Source organism: Schistocerca serialis, chromosome 2 (assembly GCF_023864345.2).
Source record: "Schistocerca serialis cubense isolate TAMUIC-IGC-003099 chromosome 2, iqSchSeri2.2, whole genome shotgun sequence".
Classification (NCBI taxonomy): Eukaryota; Metazoa; Arthropoda; class Insecta; order Orthoptera; family Acrididae; genus Schistocerca; species Schistocerca serialis.
Window position 1 is genome coordinate 663,618,633 of NC_064639.1, and position 21,766 is coordinate 663,640,398.

Below are 21,766 nucleotides of genomic sequence, written 5' to 3' on the forward strand. Positions count from 1 at the left end.
ATATTGCTGAGCCATGTCAAGAAAAAGCTCAGGTAAGTTGAAACATACTATGAGGGTGAGTCAAATGAAAACCTTAAATATTTTTTTAAAATATTATTTATTGTGCAGAAGTGGTACAAAGCTGTATCACTTTTCAACATAATCTCCCCCACACTCAATGCAAGTCCTCCGGCGCTTACAAAGTGCATAAATTCCTTTAGAAAAAAATTCTTTTGGTAGTCCGCGCAACCACTCATGCACCGCATGGCGTACCTCTTCATCAGAATGGAACTTCTTTCCTCCCATTGCGTCTTTGAGTGGTCAAAACATATGGAAATCAGTTGGGTCAAGGTCTGGTGAGTATGATGGATGAGGAAGAAACTCAAAACGCAGGTCTGTGATTGTTGCAACTGTTGTACGGGCAGTGTGGGGCCTTGCATTGCCATGTTGCAAAAGGACACCTGCTGACAGCAATCCACGTGACTTTGATTTGATCGCAGGCCGCAGATGATTTTTAGGAGACCTGTGTATGATGCACTGGTGAAAGTGGTCCCTCTGGGCATGTAATGCTCCAAAGTGACGCCTTTTTTGTCCCAAAAGAGAGTCAGCATAACCTTCCCTGCTGATGGTCCTGTTCGAAACTTCTTTGGTTTTGGTGATGAAGAATGGCATCATTCCTTGCTCGCTCTCTTGGTTTCCGGTTGGTGGAAGTTAACCCAGGTTTCGTCCCCAGTAATGATTCTTGCAAGGAAGCCATCACCTTCTCGTTCAACGCACCGAAGAAGTTCTTCACAAGCATAAACAGGTCGTTCTCTCATTTCAGGAGTCAACTGCCGTGGCACCCATCTTGCAGACACTTTGTGAAACTGGAGAACATCATGCACAATGTGGTGTGCTGACCCATGACTAATCTGTAAACATGCTGCAATGTCATTCAGTGTCACTCGGCAGTTTTCCTTCACTATGGCTTCAACTGCTGCAATGTTCTGTGGAGTCACAATTCGTAGTGCCTGACCTAGACGAGGAGCATCTTCCACTGAAGTCACACCATTTGCGAACTTCCTACTTTATTCATAGACTTGCTGCTGTGGCAAACATGCATCACCGTACTGAACCTTCATTCGACGATGAATTTCAGTAGGTTCCACACCTTCACTACGCAAAAACTGAACAACAGAACGCTGTTCTTCCCTGGTGAAAGTCGCAACAGGGGCGGCCATCTTTATATTAATACAGAGACAGTATGTGTGCATCTGCACTATGCTGCCACCTACAGGCCATTCTGCATGCTGTCTGTAGCGCGCTTACCAACTTACAGGAAAATGGCCCGAAATTTTGATTTGTCATTACAAATTTAAGGTTTTCATTTGACTCACCCTTTTAGAATTAAAACATCCACTACACTCACTTAAAAGGCGATTTACATTCTGAGGTAATTAACCATTGTGATTGAGTGAGGAATGAAGTAAATGAACAATGTAAATATGGATACGAAACAAATTAAAGAATGTACTAAATGAGAATTTGCAGAACAACAGAAACAAATTTCAGATAGCAACGCAAGACTAAATGTTTCAAAGAAATGAGTCCCCTTTTACAACATTGGAGGTAAATGTAAATAATCTGACTGAAGAAAAAGTTCAAGGAAAGATAGATTCACTGTATTTGTTAGTGGACATTGAGAAAACAGAAGCAGAATTTTCAACATTAACAGCATAAAGTTATTTTAAACTTACTGTATGTAACGGTTATAATAGAGGGAAACATTACACGTAGGAAATATATATCTAAAAACAAAGATGATGTGACTTACCAAATGAAAGTGCTGGCAGGTCGACAGACACACAAACAAACACAAACATACACACAAAATTCAAGCTTTCGCAACAAACTGTTGCCTCATCAGGAAAGAGGGAAGGAGAGGGAAAGACGAAAGGATGTGGGTTTTAAGGGAGAGGGTAAGGAGTCATTCCAATCCCGGGAGCGGAAAGACTTACCTTAGGGGGAAAAAAGGACGGGTATACACTCGCGCACACACACACACACACACACACACACATATCCATCCACACATATACAGACACAAGCAGACATATTTAAAGACAAAGAGTTTGGGCAGATCTCCCGGGATTGGAATGACTCCTTACCCTCTCCCTTAAAACCCACATCCTTTCGTCTTTCCCTCTCCTTCCCTCTTTCCTGATGAGGCAACAGTTTGTTGCAAAAGCTTGAATTTTGTGTGTATGTTTGTGTTTGTTTGTGTGTCTGTCGACCTGCCAGCACTTTCATTTGGTAAGTCACATCATCTTTGTTTTTAGATATATATTTCCTACGTGGAATGTTTTCCTCTATTATAACCATATCATTAATTTGAACCCAACAATTACGTTTGTTATTGTCGCTGTTGCATCTTGAAATCTTTCCTGTCGTATTATTTTCTCTTTATTTTCTCTTTCTGTTTTTACCAGTAGTCTCACTTTGTATTCACCTTCCCCTTTTTACCGTAATACAATTTTATCCCGCCTATATATATGTAACCCACTTCCAAACCATAACCAAAAAAATTTTTATTTTGCGCTTTCAGCAATACCGCTGCTATAAAATCCACCGTTTCTAGTTCAATAACAGCTGCTTTCACGTATTAAACAATCATTTCGGCTAGTTCTAATAACTTTTACTTTATTTCCACTTCCGTTTTTCGCACATCACTGGTCATTTTTAGCCGCTCCCCACAGGTTTTAACGTCATTATTTACAATTGTTAGCCCCATTTTCGTAATCTTTCACCACAACACCACTCCTTTTAATACATTTACACGTTTTTTCGAAATTTTCCCGAATTTCTCCGTCCTTTAACGTGTTTTAGCGGCAACACAACCACCTAACCTTCATGCACATCGCTGTCTACCAACCCAAGTTCACCACAGGATCAACTTAACCAACACTTTTTCGCCTTTTTTCATACCAGATCTCAAGTTATTTTCTAGTTCACCCTTATCTCTCCCCATATATTTTTATCTTTCATTTTCATTTCAACCTCATGTTACACTTGATCTCTGCCCAAACTCTTTGTCTTTAAATATGTCTGCTTGTGTCTGTATATGTGTGGATGGATATGTGTGTGTGTGTGCGCGAGTGTATACCCGTCCTTTTTCCCCCCTAAGGTAAGTCTTTCCACTCCCGGGATTGGAATGACTCCTTACCCTCTCCCTTAAAACCCACATCCTTTCGTCTTTCCCTCTCCTTCCCTCTTTCCTGATGAGGCAATAGTTTGTTGCGAAAGCTTGAATTTTGTGTGTATGTTTGTGTTTGTTTGTGTGTCTGTCGACCTGCCAGCACTTTCATTTGGTAAGTCACATCATCTTTACTGTATGTAATGATCTATTTGGGAGACTGTTTCAATTTAGATCAAAACTACAGCCTGAATGCTGGAAGAAATATATAAATGAATTTTGTAGAATGTTTAAAAAGTTTTTTTTTTGGTCATATAGTAATCGATGCTGATTTAGTTGAACTGTTTGATGGAAAGAGTTATTAATGTATGGATAGTTGGGTTTATTCTCATTGACACGTTATATGGTTTCGATTTACATGTGGAACTGAGGGAGAACATATTTACAAAATGTAAGAGTAGGATTGTGCTTGGGCCTGGGATCGTAGTGGAAAAGGTACAGACGGGATATAGTAATAAAAGGAATCAGAAAACCACCAGATATACTGACGTGGAATCTAGTGTCATAATGATCAGTAGTCTCTGACGAACCATTCAGGAGCACGTAGGGAAAACTGTAAGCATGCAAGTCACATTCTGACCAGGGATTTGGTCATGCAGGTGAACATTCAGTATTTTCCACAATAACAGTACTTCCCCCTGAACACAACGTTCCTCATTTCAATGACTGCTTCACAGCTCGTGCCAACTGGATCCTTCCCACCAACACCAGCTTTTCTGAACTGCGCAGGTGGGAACTCTCCCTGCAATATATCATATGTTCCCATAACACTCCTGACCTCAAGCTTCATTAGTCATTGTCCTTACCCACCTAGCCCCTTCCCTGCTCCCATTCCAGCCGTACACAGCCCTCTATTCCACCAACACACTCAGTCTTTTTACTTCTCTCCTCTCTGCTGCTCCCATATCTTCCCCACCCTCCGTCTAACCTACTGACCACACCTAGCTGCCCTGCTCTCCACCCTGTACCTGAATGCTCCCACTAGCAGCACTTTGCCATCCCCAACCACTATCCTGCTATCCTCCCTCTCCCTGCCCAAGACTCCTCCTTACCCCCACCTGGTTGTCTCTCCCATCTTTGGCCAAAAGCTCACTTTCTGACAGTCTTTTTGTTGTGCCTATCTGTGATTCAGCATTGCTGCTATATGATGAGTAGCAACTATCCTTTTCATAATATTGTTACATTCCATCCTGGATCTTCCACTGTTCCAAAAATAAAAAATAAAAATAACTGTTAGCCTTTCCTTACTCATTCCTAGTGGAACATTATTACTAACATAGACTGAAAAGTGCTTTTCTGTGTTTACCTCTCATCTACGGTGGCTGGCCATGCACAATTCTAGCCCTTTGGCCAATTCATTTTCACATTCACTGTCTCTCTTTCCCTCGTCCCTATTCCCAGTCCCGGTACCACATTGACACATGGGTTTATATGTTACATTGTCACAAGAAATGACTTACAGAGAACAGTGAACTGAAATTATTAATAAAAGAAGATGTAGAACATGCACAGATGAAAGTAGAGCAGCAGGTGGTGGTTTCCTCCAGAATACGAGTTGGCATGGAAGATTTATTCTGTGATTCCCTTTCCTTCCTCCCTCTGCATCAAAATTAGGAGAAAGTATCATAAAAAGTCATTTGTGTATTATAGGTGACTATTAACACAATTAACATTTCAATTATAGGGGGGCAAGATTTAGGTTTTATGTCTGGACTGGGGTGAACCTGGGTTGGGACCCCCCGTGGGGCTTGCAAGCGGCAAGAGGAGAGAAATAGAAGTTGGAAGTGAGAACAATGTATGAAGAGGATAGGGTGTGATAGTGATGAGTTGTATTATGCTAACACTGTGAAATTTATCTGTATAGCTGAAGTATTTGGAAACTGACATGTAGCACATTAAAATAAAATAAACTAATAAGAAAGACCAGTAAAAAATGGAGTGAGGAAGGCATGTTTCATCAACATTTAATTAAAAAAATTTCTCTGTGTATTTTTGGCAATGAAAATTATTACAAATGGTGTATTCAAGATTCACCTCCCATTCCCATTTGCTTTCAAACTCCTTTTCAAACACCAGTCCTGAAATCACATTTTCCTCTCATTCTTATTTAACATCTCTGTGTAGCGTGTCCTCAAGAGCGAGTCATTTCTATTTACTTCCAGGAGTAAAGACTCAAAACAACAACTTGTCAAATATGTGTTTCACATGAGAACTAGAAACAAAACAAATGAAAAAACAAAAACCCTAAATGGGAATTGTCATAGTGTTATAGAATAACTGCTCGCAGAAATCACCAGAATTAAACTTTACAGGGCAATCTGCCACCCCCCTTCCCCCCCCCCCCCCCCCCCCCCCCCCCCCCGCTCCCGCATCCTCCCAATAATAATAATTCAGTTCCTATGATAGATCTATAATAATGACTCAAATATGAAGTGATGAACTGATTACCTCTTTGTTATAATTAATAGCAACTTCAAAAAATTTCAGGAGGTCTCTTTTGCAGGTATCAGGTACTTTTAGAGAAACAAATGAAAATAGAAGCTGTAGTACATTGGTCAGAGTTGTACATCTTATTTTGTTCTTTTCACTGCTCAAATTACTTTTTATCACCGACGACCAAAGGACGAGGCATCTCTCTATGTCATCTGATGAACATAACGCAACAGCTGTTTTCTGAAATAGAGCCAAATGACAACATATTTTACTGAGTATAATTAACAATAATAATGTATTTCATTAGTTCATATAAAGTCTATCAAAGCTGTGGCAGACATTAATTATATCCATGAACCTACTTTCCTAAAATAAAATAAATAAATAAACAAACAAAAATAAAACAGATGTCATCAGGCAAATTGAGAAAGGAACTGCAGATCCTATATTTAGTTCTCATTACAAAATAATATTACAGTAGTGGAGGAGTTATTGCATATAATGAATTAGATGTAAGATGAGTAAGAATCTGGATTCTCAAAAATACAAAAAATATATCAATAAAAGAAAAATGATAATAACATTGAAAAGTCCTACCTTCAGTATTTATGAAGCTGTGCGAAAGTGTGTAAGCTTCATTTACACATGCAACAAATATGAGAAAATCATCATGAACTTTTTGAGTGCCACTTAGACTATGCTCTTACAAGGACTGAAATGTCAGTATATACTAACATTACAAAGACTGTCAGATTGAAAAAAATCCTGTTGTGGACTAGAAGTATCTTTTCAAATTTAATCATTTGCAAACTATAAATTGAAGAAAAAAACTGCAATGTGTATTCATTTCATTAATGTACAGAAAAATTTTTCATATTCAAGACTGAACCGTACAGGCTTTACACTGCACAACATATGAACTGAGTTCATACTCACTACTGTAGTGTTATTATGTAGATTGTTTTATTTCATGAGTAACAGTTTGTAAAGAAAACTGGGGCATGCTAGTAAAGCATTGTGTTGTTCAGACCAACCTTTGAACTGAAGCTAAGTTTACATTTTTTTTCCTCCAGTTTTTTCATCATCAGGACATTAAATCAGTTGCAATGATCAAACTGCAAGTTTATTTCTTTGTCCATCATTTGAAAAATAAATCATTCATACTTCATTGACACTCTTCCCTCTTTAGTAAGATTCATTTAATTATTATTCACATGAGCTATGATTATCAGAACCATGCACTAAATATTATATAAGTCTTTTCCATCAATACAATACTGTAAAATAGGATTTATTATAAGCAACTGCAAACTAATGTTCCAAGTATGCACCATAAAGAAACAGACTTTTACTCACAGTCTGTGATGCAAGACTCTGAATAATGTGTGTATACTCCTCCAATGTGGCACTCTCCAGTAGAAGCTGTGCATTGTCTACAGATACAGCAGTATCTGTTGTAACTTTTGCCCAAGCTGTAGTTACAAAATCTGCAGGGAGAAAACGCCCCAACCTACTGCGATGGCGAAGGACTGTGGAGAGCAACGCAATGGCATCTTCTGTCTGAGGGCCAGAGTTCTTAGCACTGGACAACTGAAAAAAAAGTAGTCAATCCAGTAAAGCAACAGTGTGGCATACAACCATTAGTTAAGCACAAAACATAAACCATTACACGAATAATTGAAAAAAAAAAAAAAACTGGAAGATTATTACCAAGGAACAAATGAATCAGAAGACATAAAAATAATGGTGCAGCTGGCCCCAAAAGATGACATGTATGGTATCACCAGCACCAATTCGTTAATATTTCCTAACAGTGTCAGTTAACATAGTAACTAATAATAAACAATTAATGATGCATCAGATTTACTCCCAAATTAAATTTGTATATTATGCACCGGCATTAGTTTCAGACTTACAATCTGTAATAAGATGGGGATAATTATTTCTGCGAATAACAGTAAGTGCTGAGCACCTCTCAGTGCACTTTCTAGCAAATACGATGATCTCATGAAATAAGGTCACCAGAATTAAAAGTGGCACAGGAGAGGAGCCTGCTAAAGATTCATAACAGGAAGATGAGACATATGTTACAGAGCAATTTGAAAATTCAGAGGAGCTGGCATTAGGGGGCAGGAAGTAACATGAGTTGTGAAACAGAGACTGAAGATAATTATTTCACTTTGGCTGATATGCCCTACCAGTGAGTATTCAAATTTGCCCTTCTACATAATGTGGAGTCAAGGAGAATCATTACTCATTTCAGATGGCTCATCTAAGCAGGTAGCGGGATGCAGTTAAAAACAATACAAACACTACACATTAATTACTTTTGCTATTTTATCCACGACACACAAAAAGAAAATTTCCTGATAAGCATAAAAAAGAACACAATCTGGTTGAAGTACATGCAGAGAATACACATAACAGCCAAACAGACAGTAGCTGAAGAAGAGGGTTGGGGCAGTTGTCGAAATATTGTGCATAAAATGGATACGACAACTTGGTAGAATACCAGGAAGCACAATGACAGCCAATCATGCTGAGAAAATCTGAGAGATCACACTAAGAAATAAATCTTCTATCCACATTTTTTCCCTGCTTTACCTGTGTCAGTTTTTCATAAGTGAAATGGAAGTGCATGCTTTATGAATTTTTTTTTTTTTACTTCCTGCAGAAAACAGCCACATCAACAAACTTGTTGAATAAATATTCTGCCTCCAAACTATTTCACAATGACAAGAAATAAAATGTGTTGTACAGAAACACAAAAAAAGTAATGAGCTGAGTCAGCTGAAAAAACTTGTGAAAAAAAACAACATATGAAGCTCTCAATACCACAGTAGTAAGATCAATAACAACAAGTTTACCAAATTCAATGAACACATTTAGTGACATGCACAAGAGAATAAAACCAAAGTTCAAGTACTAAAACCAAATTAAATAAAAAATATGAACATACGTACAGCATTTTGAACAAACAAATCCAAGTATTTTACAGAATGACTGAGTTGCTTCTCTTTGTTTTTACTGAGGCTGTTAGTCAAAGTTAAATTAAAACTCCGCATCAGTAAGTGTATCAATTCGGGATTCTTTTTTGTATTTCCCTTCTTCAAGAAATCAAGCAATCTGCGGCACAGTTTATTGCGGTATGCTTTACAAATTGAGCGGCTGGTAGGTTTAAGATGGCGCTGTTTTCCCTGAAAAACATTTAAAGTTTTTTTTTTTTTTTTTTTTTTTTTAAATATAAGATAATACGAAAACACAAATTTCAGTAATAATATAATTACACAAGATTATGACAACAAATTTGAAACATATCTCTTTTCTACCACTAATGCTGCTGTGGCTGAAGAAGCTAGTTCTCCAAGTTGCAAGTAATTACCATAATTCTCATTATATGCTAGTCGTTTTTTTGCCCGTACACTTTACAAAAGCAGCGAGGTGCGGCTACTACTGCTGCCTCTTTATGTACAAGTTGACTCATTCCACACCCCTGAATGCTCTTCCTCATTATGTGATTCACAGAACATGATGTGTGGATGAATGAACAGTTTTTAAATTTTGGAAGTACACTTATCAGCACAAAAAATGGCAGTGACTGAAATTTGAAGTACCCACCATGTTACACACGAGCCAACCACATTCAAGGCTGTACAGATCTGCTCATAACAGTAAAGAACACTTGTAATTGTGATTGTAGTAGACGGATTAACACCTTTTTGACATTCAGAACAAGAAAGCATCCTTATAAACATGCACAAAAATAGCACCGTGTCATTCGTAGCATTGCAGACTTAGTAATGTCACTTCATTTCGTGCTGTGGAGTCAAGAGCAGTAAGAAGTTTCTTCTGAATGTTGGCAGCTGTAGCATACTGTAGTTGTTTCCTCAGCGGCACAGTCAGCGGTCTAACAGACAACTGCCTAGCAACAAGGTTTGGTTCATATCTTGCCTTATGCTTTTTGTTTTTTTGTTTTTTTTTGTCCCATTAACTTGTTTAATCAGCAGGAACTACGAAATTACTAGAATGAACAGTTCACGGTACTTATTAAGATATTTTCAACCACCAAAAGGGCACAGCAAGGGTGGATTCTTTACCATTTAATATCCCATCCAAAGGCCTTCAACTTCAACGACTGTCTGCAGTCGGCTTTTGCAGTGGACAATAAATCTCTCATATCCTGTCATCATCTCCTACCAGGCAGCTAGAGCGACGTTCCAAAGGTCAAGGTCATCACAGGTTCTTGGCAGGTTGGATAGGGGTGGGGTGGGGTGGGGTGGGGTGGGAGGGAGAGGGTCAGGTCAGCTTTCTTGCTTCACTCATTTAATCTGTGCCCATATATTTTTAATAGGGTTTCGATCTGGGCAAATGGAGACTAATCAAGAAGAGAAATGTCTGTTCTGCAAATCACTCCTGCATCATCCCTGACACATGTGTGGGGGAATGGTCCTGTTGGAAACAGAATACTCTCTCTGGAGATAACTCCACTGATGGGAGCATATTATTAATCATAATACGGGTATACTGCACAGCATCAAGTCAACCATCTATCGTGTGAAGCACTCCATGTCCACGGAAACTCATCCTGCCCCACTGTCCTCAACCAATGCTAATTGGTGATGATCATCATAGAGCCTCTTCTTGATAGCCACATGTTTGCTAAGTAGTCCAGACCCTGAAGCCAGCGCCAAACCACATCCACCGATCCAGCAAATGTAGTAGTTTGTTTCAACTGCACCGCTCTTAAAAAGGATTTTGCCTTGATGTGTTGAGAAGCTCTTTATCCTGGACAAGTGCTGTTACATGTCAAAGTAAAGTTCCTAGATGCCAACTGGATTCTCCAGTATCTCAATAATGTTTCATCCACCATTGCACAGTGCGCCGTACTGTGCCGCAGCCTCTGACACTGTCAAATTCTCTTGCTCCACAAGAGTATTGGCATGGTCCCGAATAGCCTGCTGATGATTAGGCATGTCACATGAATATGTGACTCAACTGCAAGCTTGTGTACTCTCATTGGCTATTACAGAACGAACGGTGCAGCTGCAGACTCAACACACTGCAACAGACTATTGGTCTACAACTGTGTTAGATATAATGAAGCTGTTAGGTATAATGAAGCTGTTTGAACAATTCTCATGCATTATGTTAAAAAGAGGCAATAAATTTAATTTTTTGTCTCCAGGGAGACCATTCTCCAACAGAAGTGATTCTTGTTCATTTGTACCCAAAATTCCACCACTTCGGTGGGAAATTAGCAGCACATCATCAAAATGTGTTTCATACAATATAATGAGGGCATCATAGAAAACATATTGTTTGAACCAGAAGAACGTGTGTCTTCTGGCCGAAAAAGAAACTCATACGGAAATTAACACTTGACATGCAGTGACCATTTATAAACATTACTTCTGTTAACAGGCACTATATCTATAGATAATAGTAGGACATATCTGGAATAATGACAAGATTAGTTTCCTACAACTTTTGAAGTAATATTTCCTCATCTGCAAGTTCCTAAGGTACACAGAAGAATATGGCAGGTTGCATTTCATTCATGTCAGTCCTGCACTGGACCTCAGTTCTGGCTGTGATTTCCACCAGCCAATTTTTGCGTTGTCAAGTGTACCAGACAGAAAATAATACAGTATACTGTTTTAAGCTGACGCTATGTGACTGCAAGCTACAAAAAAAGTATTACCAGTATACCTAGAGGGTCTCTCAAGTTTCTTCCAGCCAACAAATTTCTAAAAGAAAATATGTTTAAATAGTTCCTGTGGTCTGAAGTATTACAAAAGGTGCAAGTGCCCAACCTGTACAAATAGAACCAAAAGGGTATCTTTGCACTGGGTATTACTGACCACTGCTTAAGCCCTTTGTAATACTGGAGAAGACTTTCAGACATGTAAATTGACACAGGAAACGTAATTTCAGTGCAGTATGAATGGATTGTGTAATAAGTCACGTGATTTAGAATCCAGTACCTTAAAGCTCTGTGATTTACACAAAACAAAAAGTAAACATGAGAGCTCAGTGCATCTAGGATAATGGGCTTAAATGTGCAATATCGTACAAACATGCTCAATGCAGGAAACAACATAAAAGATGTAGGTGGCACTAATTGTTAGTGAATATATTACAGTTAAAATAAACTCATTTCTTGAACTGTACACTAAAGGAAAAACTGAAATGACTGGTGTTGTGCTCCAAACAAATATTCAGCCAAAGGGGTTAGCTAAACATAAAGACACTGGAAGGTACCACCCACCAAATACTGATGTGTTCTACTACCTGAATGGACTTAACAGCATAATACAGATTTGACCACTAACCTTGGTATAGTTGGAGAGTTAAATATTAATGCAAACTTCTGCAATATAATGTACAGGAAGTTGCTGACACTAGAGCAAGAGTCAAGCTCTACCCAAATAGATTACACAACGATCAACGGGGTTGCGAACAGCAGTGTTAGTACGGAAATGTTTATTTTCATTACTCACACAACTACTGCCAGTTGTCAGAATACCTAAGTTTTGATGTACTACTGATAACTAAAGTTATGTATCAATTATAACCAAAATATACAAGCAGAAGCAGATTGTGAATAGTGTCAAACTAAGAATTTCAAAAATAAGCTAGCAGAGGCGATGAGGGACACCATTTATCAAGCTGAAGGCTCTGAAAACAAATGAGATGAATTTTACAGAATAATGTTAAGGCATTTTCACTACTGCTTTCCTAAAAAAGAAATAGCCAGGGTACTAACATACTGCCATAGAGAAAGTACTATTAGACTGAAACTTATACATTTGATTCAGCCAAAGCAGAACACACATGATATTGATATTGTATACTTGTATATTAAAAAACAGGAAAAGCTCAATTAAAAAAAACCTTCTATGGCAAACCTCTTACAATGGAGAGAACAGCTCAACAATGATGCAACTGCGTACTCAGCCAATACAGATAAAGCATCCCAGACACTAACCAGTAAACACTGTACAACATTGAATAAGTCAACATAATTCAAGAAGGTCATCTAGTAAAAGATCCAAAGACATTACTTAATTTGTTCAATAAGCATATTGTTTCTCCTTCTCACCACCCAGCCTCCATTATAGATTTGAAGGCTGAGACACCAAGTAACATCACACATTGAGCAGTGATCGAATTTGTGGAGATGAACTGACAAGAAACATTTAATACAATACAAAAGTTAAGGAACTACCACTTGTCTGGATGGGATAATTTCTCAAGCATAGTGGTGAAGAACTGTGCGAATGAGACCACTAAACCTCTTACCTACCTTATTAACTATAATATTTTAAAAAAATTATATTCACATATCTTAAAAATAAGTGTAATTCATCTAGTGCATAAGATGGGATGTAAGGAAGTAGTTTCAAATTACTGAAAGATGTCACTGATATCCATTTCCAGTAAAATATTTGAAACTATTGTCCTATCTCAACTCATTAATTTCCTCTCTAGACACAAATGCTTACCAAATCTAAGCACAGATTTAAGAAAGTTCTAAGCATGACCACTGCAGTCGTTATGATTCTTACATGAAGATTACAGTCACACAGAACAAGATACACATGCTGCTGGTATATTTCTAGACCAGAGCAAATCTTTTGACTTAGCAAACCATTAAAGTTAAAGAAACTGAGGGCACACGTCCATGAAACTTCTAGCCACATACCAGATCTACTGGAAACAGTATACCAAAATTATACATGAACCTGACAGTTAGGTTGTAGCTTTCAAATCCTGAAGTGAAAAAGTGATACAAGAAGTCCCTCAGGGCTCCATTATTGGTTCTTTCTTTTTCCTAATATATATTAATGACATTGTGTATCCCTTCAATTCTCACATTGTATATTATTCTGATGACCTTTTGGCCTTATTCTATAGCAAATAGCGTGAGGAAGTGGAATTTTAGCAGGTTGGGGGGGGTATTAAAACTAGATAAACTAGGAAAAGATAGACTGCTATTTACTGTAAAGAAGACACATCAAGTTGCAGACAAGCACGATTAAAAGACACTCACATGTAGCTTTCGGCCACAGCCTTCGTCAATAAAGGCGCTTGCACATGCACATGCACACGCACACACACACACACACACACACACACACACACACACACACACACACACACACACACACACACACGCACGTGCGCACGCAAGTACGTATGCACGCATACAAAAAGCAAGCACACCTGACTGCCTACTCCACTGTCTCAGGAGGGATCGCAACATCATGTGTGATGCAAGCAGCCATCTGGAGGGGGTGGGGAAGGGGAAGGGGAAGGGGAAGGGGAAGGGATAGTAATGTACAAGTGGGGGGAGAGAGAGAAATGCTGTCTGGTGGAGTGTGCTGGAACTAAACTCCAACAGTTTCAGTGTCAGGAGGATGTGGGGCAGGGAGGTGGGGAAAAAGAAACAAAAAATGGGAGGAGTGGGGAAAAAGAAGGTGGATGCATTAGCAGAGGGCTGCAAATAAACAGGGCGGGAGATGAGCATGGGGAGGAAAAGGTAGGACATAGGGGATGGAAACTGTTGGGTGGAGGATGTGGGGACAGTATGTTACCGTAGGTTTGAAGTCAGGATGATTACGGGAGCGGAGAATGTGTAGTAAGGATAACTACCATCTGCACAGTTCAGAAAAACTGGTAGTGGAGGGAAGGATCCAGATGGTTTGGGTAGTGGAGCAACCATTGAAATTAAGCGTGTTACATACAGTTGCATATTGTGCCAGCAGTTGGTCTGCTTTGCTTTTGGCCACAGTTTGGTGGTGGCCATTCATCCTTGTAGACAGCTGGTTGGTAATCATACTAATGTAAAAAGCTGTGCAATGAGTGCAATGATTGCAGCAGAGCTGGTAAATTACATTGTTGTTTTCACATGTGGCCCGCCCCCTGAAGGGGTAAGATACACCTGCGACAGGACTGGAAGGAAGTGCTGGGTGGATTGGACAGGTTTTGCACCCGAGCCTTCCACAGGGGTATGATCCTTGTGGCAAGGGGTTGGGATTGGGAGTGGCATAGGTATGGACTAGGATGTTGTGGAGGAGCAGTGGGAAGAATATCGGGTAGGATGTCCCTCATTTCACGGCATCATCATGTCCTGGTGAAGGATATGGTTCAGTTGTTCCAGTCCAGGGTAGTACTGGGTGATGAAGGGAACACTCCTTTGTGGTTGGTTTTTGGGAGGAGGATTGAGATTGTGAGGAGAAATGGCACGAAAGATCTGTTTGCAGACTAGGTATGGGGGATAGTGCCTGTCTGTGAAGGCCTTGGTGAGACACTCAGCATACTGAGCAAGGGAGTTTTTGTCACTACAGATACACAGTCCCTGGGTAGCCAGGCTATATGGGAGGGATGTTTTTGTGTGAAATGGATGACAGCTGTCAAAATGCAGGTACTGTTGGTGGTAGGTGGGTTGAATGTGGACAGAGGTGCGAATGAAGCCATCAGAGAGGAGGAAGTCAACATCTAGGAAGGTCATGCTGGGATGAGGAGAACCATGTGACGTGGATGGGAGAGTAGGTGTTGAGATGGTGAAGGAACAAAGATAGAGTGTCTTGGCCCTGGGTCCAGATCATGAAGATATCATCAAAGAATCTGAAGCAGACTAGTGGTTTGGTGTTTTGGGAGGCTAGGAGGGTCTTCTCTAGATGGCCCATAAAAAGATTGGCATTGGAGCAAACCATGCGGGTGTACATGACTGTGCTGCAGATTTGTTTATAAAACTTCCCTTCAAATGACAAGTATTTGTGGGTTAGGATAAAGTTAGTAAGGTGTATGAGGAGTGAGGTGGTGGGTTTGGAGTCTGAAGGACATTGGGAAAGGTAGTGTTCAATACCGGGTAAGATCATGGGCATGAGGATGTTGGTGTACAAGGGAGTGACATCCACAGTGACAAATAGGGATCCAGAATGGAAGTTGTTAGTGTCGTTGATGTGAAAGGCTAGGTTTTGGGCAATTGGTTGGAGGTGCTGGTCTAAAAGAGCTGAAATTCTTTCAGTAGGGGCACAATAACCAGCTACAATGGGGTGCCCCAGAGTGTTAGGTTTATGGATTTTGGAGAGCAAATGGAAGGTTAGTGTGTTAGGGTGTCATCATGGTGGGGGGGGGGGGGGGGGGGGGGGGGGGGGGGGGGTGAGATGGGATCAGGGGAGATGGGATCAGGCCTAAAGATTTCAGTAGGGACTGGAGGTAATGTTGGACTTCTACGATAGGATCACTATGGTACAGCTTGTAGGTGGAGGAGTCAACACAGTTGGCAGAACACTTCCATCAGACATTCACTGTGATTCAATACGACAGTGAAGAAGCCATTGTCTGCAGGGCAATATATTATGTTTTTAGGATTGCACAGTACAGTATCTTACAGAGGGAGCAGAGGTGGTTCTGCAATGTCTGTGTCATGGAGATGTGTTTCTAGGTTTGTGAGGGATAGAGACTGGCAGATTCTGGAAAGGAGGAGTGGGATTTATAAAAGGGAATTTTTTGGTTAGGCCACTGGAGGGAGGGATGGCTTAAGCAGTGAAAGCAGCCATATTATATACTAACTCTGCTGCAACCACTGCACAGCTTTTCATATTAGTATAGCAACCAACTTGCTGTCCACCAGAATTACTGGCCACTGCCAAACTGTGACTCTGAATAAAATTGACCATCCAGTGGCACAACATGCAGCTGAGCACAACATGCTTGATTTCAGTGGCTTGCTTCATGACCTGGACCATCTGCATCCTTTCCTCCATCACCAGCTTTCTGAACCATACAAATGGGAGTTTCCTTGCAACAAATACTTTTGCTTCATAACAGTCCTGGCCTCAATCTCAGCTAGCCCACTGTCCTCTCACCCCCTGATCAACAGGTTCCCCTTCCTCTGTTCTATCAACCCTCCAGCTTCATGTCTCCACTTCATGATCATCATGCACCGCTCCCAACCGACTCCCGACACCTGTACATCATATGTCTAGCCCATACACCTGTCACACCTCCTTCCAGCATTCCTAGTCATCAACGAGGTTGCCTCCCTCTGAGCCACTAGCTACCCGTTCCTGACCCTCCTTCATGCCTCTACCCTCTCTCTCGCTCTACCCAACCCATCTGACACAACCCCCACACTACCCCACCATAGTCTACCTGCCGAATTGCAATCCTGGTACTGAGTATTCAGCCAGTGTTGTGTGGATGTATGAAGTTTTGTTTTCTCCCCCCCCCCCCCCCCCTTTCCTGTCCAGCTACAAAAAAGGATTTAGTCTGAAAGCAAGGAAATTCAAGTTTTGTGTTACCTGTCGATAACTCAGTGCTTCTGCTTTTCAGTGAGTGGTCTGCTTTACTCCAAGGTATTTACATTCCAACAGAACTTTCCTACAAAATTAAGAAATTACTATGTATATGTTTATGGGTGAAGATTTACTCTGTTTTCTTATTTACTTTCATTTTGTGGAACAATCAGATATAATGACATATCATGCTCTCCAGACAAGTGAGTGAAAAATGCCAAATTTAACTCTTGAGGCAAGTATTCACGCCACACACAAACAGTGGAGGCGATGTAAATCTGAAATCCTTTTTTGGGAGCAGTGTCTGTACTATACGATATGTTTGATTGGATATGTACTGAGTAGTAAGAAGCAAGCAGTTCAACATAAAATTTTGTTTGGTCACCCGCCACATGTGACTCATTCCATTGTTGGCAGCAAGATGATGTACTGGACTACATTACTACTCTGTACAGTCATCAATGATTCCTGTTGCATTGATACAGCTGCCCTCAACAAGCCAGTGTACTGAGTACAGTATAACGTCCTTCATACCAATACATTCCATGGCCTATACCATTCATGTATGAGGTGAGGGATACTGTATAGCTCCACAATCTTATCTGTTTTATGTTATTTTCATTATTTTATAAAAACTGGAGCAGCAAAACTGTTCCTCTGTGTATCACAAATAACAGTTTTGTGAGAACAATAATGCCCTTCATTCCAAAATTTCCACTTAAGTTTCCTGAACTCCATTACACTTTGATATGGGTTCTACTAAACACTTAGATAGCAGTACAGATATCCATTACTTCAATGTCTTCCATCAGTTCAACTTGATAAAGATGCCAAACACTGAAGTACTACTCTAAAAAAGTTCTCACTAGGTTCACTTTCTTTTCTCTGTCTTTTTTTAAAAATGTCTTCAATTTTCCTATCCTATTACTGATTTCATACATTCCTCCATATAATATTACTTCTTAGTAATACCTTTACATTCTTAGAAAATGTAATGAGCTCCACTAGTTTATCACATATGGTGTATATTGATACTATAAAACACTGTCCCGTGTTTGTGTGCATTATTTTGCATTTGTCTACATTTGAGGAAAGGTGCCACTCAGCACATCATATGTACAATCTTGGCTAAGATATCCTACATTTCCTTACGTGTAGACAATAGCTTTGTCAGTAAAAAATCTAATAGTGCTATTTACTATGTTGTAAGTCATTTACCAATGATGGCTGTCTTGGGAAGAAATCTCTGTTAGTTTATAAATAATACTTGACTATTAACAGAAAACCAGATTTTCCTAGGAAAATCTTAAAATTTTAACTGTGCATTACTTTCAGTACAGAAGGTGATAGTACTGGTGACTCAGAACCAAAAATGTCATATGAACATATATAGTGTTCTTAACAGCTTCTGAGTAAACTAATGAAAACAATGGGGAAAGGACAAATGCAGGTGATAGTACACTGCTGGCCATTAAAATTGCTACACCACGAAGATGACATGCTACAGATGCGAAATTTAACTGACAGGAAGAAGATGCTGTGATATGCAAATGATTAACTTTTCAGAGCATTCAAACAATGTTGGCACCGGTGGCGACACCTAAAATGTGCTGACATGAGAAAAGTTTCCAACCGATTTCACATACACAAACAGCAGTTGACCAGCGTTGCCTGGTGAAACGTTGTTGTGATGCCTCGTGTAAGGAGGAGAAATGCTTATCATCACGTTTCTGTCTTTGATAAAGGTCGGATTGTACCCTATCGTGAATGCGGTTTATCGTATCACGACATTGCTGCTCGCATTGGTCAAGATCCAATGACTGTTAGCAGAATATGGAATCGGTGTGTTCAGGAGGGTAATATGGAACGCTGTGCTGGATCCCAATGGCCTCGTATCACTAGCAGTCGAGATGACAGGCATCTTATCCACATGGCTGTAATGGATCGTGCAGCCACGTCTTGATCCCAGAGTCAACAGATGGGGATATTCGCAAGACAACAACCATCTGCACGAACAGTTCGACGACGTATGCAGCAGCATGGACTGTCAGCTCGGAGACCATGGCTGCGGTTACCCTTGACACAGCATCACAGACCGGAGTGCCTGCGATGGTGTAATCAATGACGAACCTGGGTGCACGAATGGCAAAACGTCATTTGTTCAGATGAATCCCGGTTCTGTTTACAGCATAATGATGGTCGCATCTGTGTTTGGCGACATCGTGGTGAACGCACATTGGAAGCATGTATTCGTCATCGCCATACTGGCGTATCACCTGGCATGATGGTATGGGGTGCCATTTGTTACAGGTCTCGGTCACCTCTTGTTCGCATTGTCGGCACTTTGAACAGTGTACGTTACATTTCAGATGTGTTACGACCCATGGCTCTATCCTTCATTCGATCCCTGTGAAACCCTACATTTCAGCAGGATAATGCACGACCACATGTTGCAGGTCCTATACGGGCCTTTCTGGATACAGAAAATGTTCGACTGCTGCCCTGGCCAGCACATTCTCCAGATCTCTCACCAACTGAAAATGTTTGGTCAATGGTGGGTGAGCAACTGGCTCGTCACAATACGCCAGTCACTACTCTTGATGAACTGTGGTATCGTGTTGAAGCTGCATGGGCGGCTGTACCTGTACACACCATCCAAGCTCTGTTTGACTCAATGCCCAGGCCTATCAAGGCCATTATTACAGCCAGAGGTGGTTGTTCTGGGTCAGGATCTATGCACCCAAATTGCGTGAAACTGTAATCACATGTCAGTTCTAGTATAATATATTTGTCCAATGAATACCCATTTATCATCTGCATTTCTTCTTGGTGTTGCAACTTTAATGGCCAGTAGTGTAAATGAAACATTGTGACCTAACATTTTGTGTAACTGGGTACATTTCCCCAGAAAAAAATTTCAACAAGTCAACTGCAATGCATTTTGCTGCTCTTGTAAACAGCTGTTGTGTTGCTGATCTGAGCTCATTCATACTGTCCTTTACTTCAGCACATGCTTGCAAAATACGAGCCCCACCATGTGCGAATGAAGTGTGCATTGAAATGGTCAGTAAAGAGAACACTAAGCAGCTTAATGTCACTTTGGTTGTAACTGCATGTGAGTGCCGGAGAAGACAGGCATGCAACTGACACCTGTGATTTTCAAGCAGCTGTATGCCAGATACAGTTAAGAAAAGGGCTTATGTTCACTGGACTTTTTTATTTGAAATCACCAATACGGTCACTCCTCAAAGAATGGACATTTCCTCCTGACTTACTCTGTATAATTGCTGCTCAGATTTAAGGATGTATCATCTCTATTAACTGCACAGTTTAGTATTTCTGACAAACAGCAATGTGTATATAGATTCCAACGAAAGTGACATAGGAGCAGTTAAGTGTGGTGCCTAGTTTGGAGCACTCATGACGGGACCGTCACAATTACCTGTCAGGGATTAATTTGCTGATAAATATGGCTACATTCCACAGAGATGTATTCTCTCCCAGATTATGAAGTGTTCAGTATGCACCTACAGTCATGAAGATATTACAAACTCACTAACTGTTCTGGACTCTTTTGACATTGTGCGGATTGTTACTCTTGAGTGAATGATAAAACTGCACTCCTTTAATTTATTTAGTTTGGTTAGCAATTTTGCCATGTTGCTTCTGGTTGATGTGCACGTATTGCACTTTATGTTGGTCATAGTGTGACAGTGCTCTATGTTGGTAACCTTTTCCAACATTTAGTGCCAAGTAAGATGCCAAATCCGTGACAAGCATCTTTTTTTTATTGTGTTGTGATCATTTTGATATAACTGAAAAACAGTAGACATAACAATAAGAAGCATGGAATCAGTAGCAAGAGAGACATCTGTAACAAGTGACACAACAACAGCAAGAGGAATGATTTCAGTAACTAATGGCACTGCAACAAAGTTAGCAACAGCTGCAACAGTTTTGATGAATCCAAGGAAACTTGAGATATACATCAGCATTATTTCCTGCTCTTCAGGCAGGGTTACAAATACCTGATACAAGTTTAAATTTTCTTCAGTTGTCACATTTAGGAGTTGGTCCATAAATTAAGTCCACTCTTAGATGTGAGTAGTTGGTCAGCTGATGACATCTTTAATTTGACAGATCAACAGTTTTGAAAATGAAACAAAAGAAGTCACTGTCTGTTTAAAGTTCAGCCAGTACCAGAAAAACAGTGACTTACCTGCAAGGCCTTAACTGTCAGTACAGTTTTCTACGTGCAAAGTGTGTTGGGTTTTATGACAAACCTTTCATCATTATGGATGTGGTTGTTCATCTAGCTTCTACCCAGTTCATTTGGGCAGTCAGTAAATGAATCAGATCCAACTTTAGGTGAGATGATGAATACCAGTAAATAATTCAAGGAGACTTTGGCTGCACTATAAAGATTTGACGATGAGTTGAGAGCATCGAAGGTGAATGAGAAATGGTGCAGTGTGCAACAGTCATTTTATGACAAAACCTCATCGTCACCCTCAACGTTCACAGCACCTTCACTTTCCCATAATGTAATGACATGCTGTAGTTCATCTGCAATACGAAAAATTATGGAGGAAAGTGAAGAGAATAAGTGCAACATTTCTCTCAATCAGTATATGTGGCATTTTCTGCAACAAGTGACCACCCCTTTCTCAACATCATCTGAGCAAAATGTGTAAATGTTAATACGCAACATCATGTTCAGCCAAGGAAATCTTGTTCGGAATGTCATAGTCACAGCCAAAAGAACACCACCCTTATGCTTGCAATAAAGAAAGAACCTCTAGTAGCTGTTTCTCTT

The 21,766-nt window shown here is 40.1% G+C and overlaps 1 protein-coding gene across 1 annotated transcript in view; it reads right to left on the minus strand.

Moving 5' to 3' along the window:
- The window catches only part of LOC126457742 (uncharacterized), a 129,776-nt gene that overhangs the window by 34,402 nt on the left and 73,608 nt on the right, over window positions 1-21,766 (minus strand). The window contains exons 9-11 of the mRNA XM_050094288.1: window positions 8,608-8,841; window positions 7,001-7,234; window positions 5,660-5,884 (exon numbers count right to left, since the gene is read on the minus strand). Of these exons, the coding sequence (XP_049950245.1) occupies window positions 5,660-5,884; window positions 7,001-7,234; window positions 8,608-8,841 (693 nt within the window). The remainder of the gene's footprint in view (window positions 1-5,659; window positions 5,885-7,000; window positions 7,235-8,607; window positions 8,842-21,766) is intronic.